At 37.6% G+C, this 5,000-nt stretch overlaps 1 protein-coding gene across 1 annotated transcript in view; it reads left to right on the forward strand.

The window, feature by feature from the left end:
- Nucleotides 1-5,000, forward strand: part of eno3 (enolase 3, (beta, muscle)) — a 10,415-nt gene that overhangs the window by 41 nt on the left and 5,374 nt on the right. The window contains exons 1-3 of the mRNA XM_084713203.1: nucleotides 1-115; nucleotides 4,677-4,766; nucleotides 4,885-4,980. The exon at nucleotides 1-115 is cut by the window's left edge and continues 41 nt beyond it. Coding sequence (XP_084569329.1) covers nucleotides 4,682-4,766; nucleotides 4,885-4,980 — 181 coding nt within the window. The 5' untranslated portion in view covers nucleotides 1-115; nucleotides 4,677-4,681. The remainder of the gene's footprint in view (nucleotides 116-4,676; nucleotides 4,767-4,884; nucleotides 4,981-5,000) is intronic.

Below are 5,000 nucleotides of genomic sequence, written 5' to 3' on the forward strand. Positions count from 1 at the left end.
CTATAAAAACCCTGCAGCCTGACAGACGGACACTTTCCACGTCAGTCGGACGGTCAGACAGACGGACAGACGGCCAAAGACGACAGCCCCTCACCTCTCTGACAGCAGCACTCAGGTCAGTCCTCCACTCTGGTTGGTTAGTCTCTGGACTAACTTTTTTTTTTAACTGAGAAACTGCTTCCTGCTTTTTTCTCACTCTGCTCTAATCACTCATTCATTTCTTTTATTTTGAAAGTCTGGTTTAGTTTGTAGGAGGTTTCAGTTCAACTCGTCAGATCTTAAATCAGATGCTTTTTTTTTTTTTTTTTGGTGTGTTTGATTTTTTTTTTTTCTTCAGTGAAAAACAAAAACCTTCAGGGCTTCGACTTTCACCTGCATGAAGGTCAAAGTGCTGAAGAGCAGAGCTGAACCAGTGAAATCTGGTAAACAGCAGGCAGCAGGACAAAGTCCAGAAAGACAGACAGACAGACAGACACAGTGAGACAGACAGACAGACAGACAGACAGACAGTGAGACAGACAGACAGACAGACAGACAGACAGACAGTGAGACAGACAGACAGACAGACAGACAGACAGACAGACTGAATGCTTGATCTGAAATGTGTAACTTTCCTAAACTGATAAATCTGAGATGAACTGAATTTCACAATAAAACATCTTGATGTTGCATCAATCTGTTCCAGTCATAAACTGACATCTGTACCACGTTTTTAAATTAGAGTAATGGGACAAATATTAGCTGTATTATTCAGAGTAGCAGGTGTAATTACAAGTAGTTTAATCAGTTATGGTAGCATCAGTCAGTCAGTCAGTCAGTTAGTTAGTTAGTCAGTTAGTTAGTTAGCTGCAGCAGCAATTGTGTAATCTGTACTTTTAGCATAAGAAACAGCAACAGTGTTGTTAGCAGTCATTTCAGTAGCATTGATAGTAGCATAGCTGTTAGCAGTAGCATTAGAAAAAGTAGATGTGCTAACAGTAGTTTTAGCAACAGCAATAATGTTAGCATAGAGTAGACTGAAGAAAAAATGGTTGTCCAGCTGTTCAGTCTTAACTCTGAATAGTATTTTGTGAATTTAGTTCATTTTGTGTGTGTGTGTGTGTGTGTGTGTGTGTGTGTGTGTGTGTGTGTGTGTGTGTACAGTAAAGTCTTTGTAAAGGCCAGAAGTGGTTTCAAGTGTTCTGTAACCACTCAGCTGTTGTTCTGCTGGCATGTCTGACCTATCACTGACACACACACACACACACACACACACACACACACACACACAGGGTTACTACATTGACTTAAATTTAACATACAGTATAATGACTGACCTGATGGGGACATCATGTCCCCACAGGAACAGCAAGTCCCCACAATGTAAACATACCTATGTCCCCACAACGTCAGTAATATGCGCACGGTTACATAACACAGATTCAGACATAAACTACGTACTGCAGACTGAACTTTTTACAGCGTGCTAACAGTGTTAGCAGCAGTAGCAGTGAAGCGGTACTGTTAGCCGAAGTCCAGTCAGAAATCAGTCTTCTTTACTTCTGAAATGCTGAATGTCAAAGTTGAACAGTTTCTTCCACTGCTATAGTTAAATAATTTAAGAACTGTAGTTCTTCCAATAACACTTATATTATTGCTAAAACTATCCATAATAATACTGCTACAACTCCTGTACTATTATAAATTTTAGTAATACATAGATACTACTACAGTTATTGCTAATACAGCTTCAACCATTGTTACCAAAGCTGCTACTTCTACTGGTAATGTGCTAATGCTGCTAATGACTATAGCATCACTATGAATTTTGCTCATACTGCTACTATCTCTAGTAGTACTTCTCCTGCCCACGACTACTGCTAATTTGCTAATACTGCTGCTAGTGATGGGACTATTGTTAATACTACTACCATTACTTCAAATTTGAATATTGCTTGTACTTCAGCAGCTAATATTGCTTCTACCAGTGATGCTAATATGCTAATACTGCTATGTGGGTATGACGTGCTGAATGCTGCTGAAGCTAATGATAATAATACTGCATCTATTAATGCTGTGAGTTTGACTCTTTACAATTGTTTTTATTTATGCTAATATTGCTACTATGCTACTATAACATTATTATTATTATTATTATTATTATTATTATTATTGTTGTCGTTGTTGTTGTTGTTGTTGTTGTTGTTGTTGTTGTAATTAGGCAGTTCACACTTAGGGGAACAAATATGTGGAATGGTTGGATGGAGGTTAAAGACAAATATCCTACAGAAAATAAATGTTTATCTGACTTTTTTAAAAGAATATATTATATAAGAAAATATATAAGAATATGTTATATAAGAAAATCATTTAATGCCTTGTTGTTATTTATTTCCACATTCTCTTTGGAAAATTATAAATAAGTTTAGTTTGTAGTTAATATTTCAGAGTATTAATAGTTTTGAGTTTTGGTAGTTGGTATGTAGACTTTTGTCCAGAACAGTTGTGATTGTTGTGAGGACTTTCAGATATGACAGCATGTGTCCGTCCATCAGAAGACATTAAAAACTTCACTCTGTTCACATGTTGGTGATGCAGCTCAGACCTTCAGTTATCAGAGAGGCTGAAGTGGCTGATATCATGTTCTCAGTCACAAATACCTCTTCAAATGTCAAGAACATTAATAAGTGTGTGTGTGTGTGTGTGTGTGTGTGTGTGTAACTCTATCACAGCAGGGAGGAAGTCATGACCTGTGTAGAAAGGTCAGGGAAAAGGTTAAAGGGTTTAACACTCCAGACGTTCTGTATTAATAACTCTCCTCAGAGGATGATAAGGGATCACCCCCCTCTGTCACCAGAATGGTCTCTCCCTCTCTCTGATTGGTCCCAGTAACCTCCCATCATAAGTGAGACTCTGTGATTGGCTGAGTGGGAGGGGGTGGGTGTGGTCTGATAGGGGACAGTCCTGCTGCCTGTCATCATGGAGGCATCATGGCGTTACACAGGATCTCTGCAGCAGGTCTCTCTCTCTCTCTCTCTCTCTCTCTCACACACACACACACACACACACACACACACACACACACACACACACACACACACACACACCCTTAACACACACAGTGAGTTTAGTAGTTTTAGGACTACGTTGATTCCTGATTGGTTGTTTGTTGGTTTTTCAAGGTCACTGGTTGAGTCTGAATGTTGACGATGATTTAAATCTGAATCAGAAAAATACAGATTAATATTTTGATTATGATTGATTATTGTTCACATCCAACAGTAGTTTTGTTATTAATTCTGCTTCTTTCATATCAGCTCAGTTATCCTTGAGGACACATTCCATTTCTCTTCTAACAATCCTTGGACAGTGGTGGAATGTAACTAAGTATATTTACTCAAATGCTCAAATACAAATTGGATATAAGTGTACTTTACTTTCTATTTCTACTACGTCTCAGAGGAAGATACTGTACTTTTAACACACTACACTGTAAAAAAAAATCAAATTAAATGTAAGAATTTTAAGGCAACTTACTGCAATAGATGTTTGAGTTTTGAGATAACTTCAAACTCATAAGTTAAAAAAAGTTTGTCTGGGATAAAATCTTATTATTCACTTTCACTTTTACTTAATCATTTTTAGCACATTTTTTTCTAAAAAACAAAGTTTCTAAAACTCAAAGATTCAAGTTATTATTTTTTTTTAATCTTTTACTTCTATCTAATCTGCCTTGAAATTTTGAGTTTAACTGTTTTTCTTTTCATTTCTACAGTGTAAATTTATTTGACAAATATAGTGAAAACTTTTATAATATAATGTAGTAGTATATTACTTTAACTGCTACTGTATTACATAAACAATACTTGGTGGTGCAAAAAGAATCGGTGGTACTACTTTATATTACTAATATACAAAGTATATTCAAGTGGCTCCTCGTTGATGAATCCTGATGCAACATTAACATTTTTGTTAGTTATATTAATATAACATTGTGACAGGAGTACTTTAACTTTTGATACTGTAAGTTCATTCTGAGGATATTCTTATACTTTTACTGAAGTAATATTTTTAAATCAGGACTTACTTATTTGTAACAGAGTATTTTTAGACCACGGTATTTATTTAAGAAGAGGATTCGAGGTGGGCTGGACCCAAATATACAACGATCAATAAAGGTGAACTGCAAAGCATTGTTGTATTTTATACTTAAGAAATATGTAACATTATTGTACTAAACTTTCTAACAACCTCAGACTTATGTTCTATACTTTGTTGAGTTTTAATGTTGAAACCAGACAGTTGTTTAAATTGATTTGAGGTAAAGGTTGTTTCCTGTTTCCTGTCAGCAGGTCGTTGTTCTAACTGTGATGAAGGAAGCTGGTGAATGTGACGAAACGTAACGTGAATAAAACTTGAACAGTTTCTGTTTGAGTTGTGTCAGATAGATTTTCATCAGCTATGGTGGTTGTTTAACAATAAAGACAACAACTCCCATGATCCCACACTTCACAAAGTCATCAAACAATGTCTTGTCAACAGCTGATACGTCACATGATGGAAGTAAAGGGGTTTCATGGTGGATCTTTGCAGCCAAACTGAGGAAGATAGAGAACATTTCAAATAACTCACCTTTTCTCTGTCTGTCTCTCCACCTGTCTGTCTCTCCACCTGTCTGTCTCCCTTCCCTCCATCAGTCAGGATGTCGATCACAAAGATTCATGCTCGGGAGATTCTGGACTCCAGAGGAAACCCCACAGTGGAGGTGGACCTGTGGACAGCAAAGGGTGAGCACCCACAAACTTTATTATATCTTTTAAGAGGTGAAGGTGACCTGTGTGTTAGCCTGATTGTCTGTCTGTCTGTCTGTCTGTCTGTCTGTCTGTCTGTCTGTCTGTCGTTCAGGTCTCTTCAGGGCAGCGGTTCCCAGCGGTGCCTCCACTGGAGTCCATGAAGCTCTGGAGCTTCGCGATGGAGACAAGAGCCGCTACCTGGGCAAAGGTGAGGCGCTAACACCACAG

Source organism: Lutjanus erythropterus, chromosome 23 (assembly GCF_056507025.1).
Source record: "Lutjanus erythropterus isolate fLutEry1 chromosome 23, fLutEry1.hap2, whole genome shotgun sequence".
Classification (NCBI taxonomy): domain Eukaryota; kingdom Metazoa; phylum Chordata; class Actinopteri; order Lutjaniformes; family Lutjanidae; genus Lutjanus; species Lutjanus erythropterus.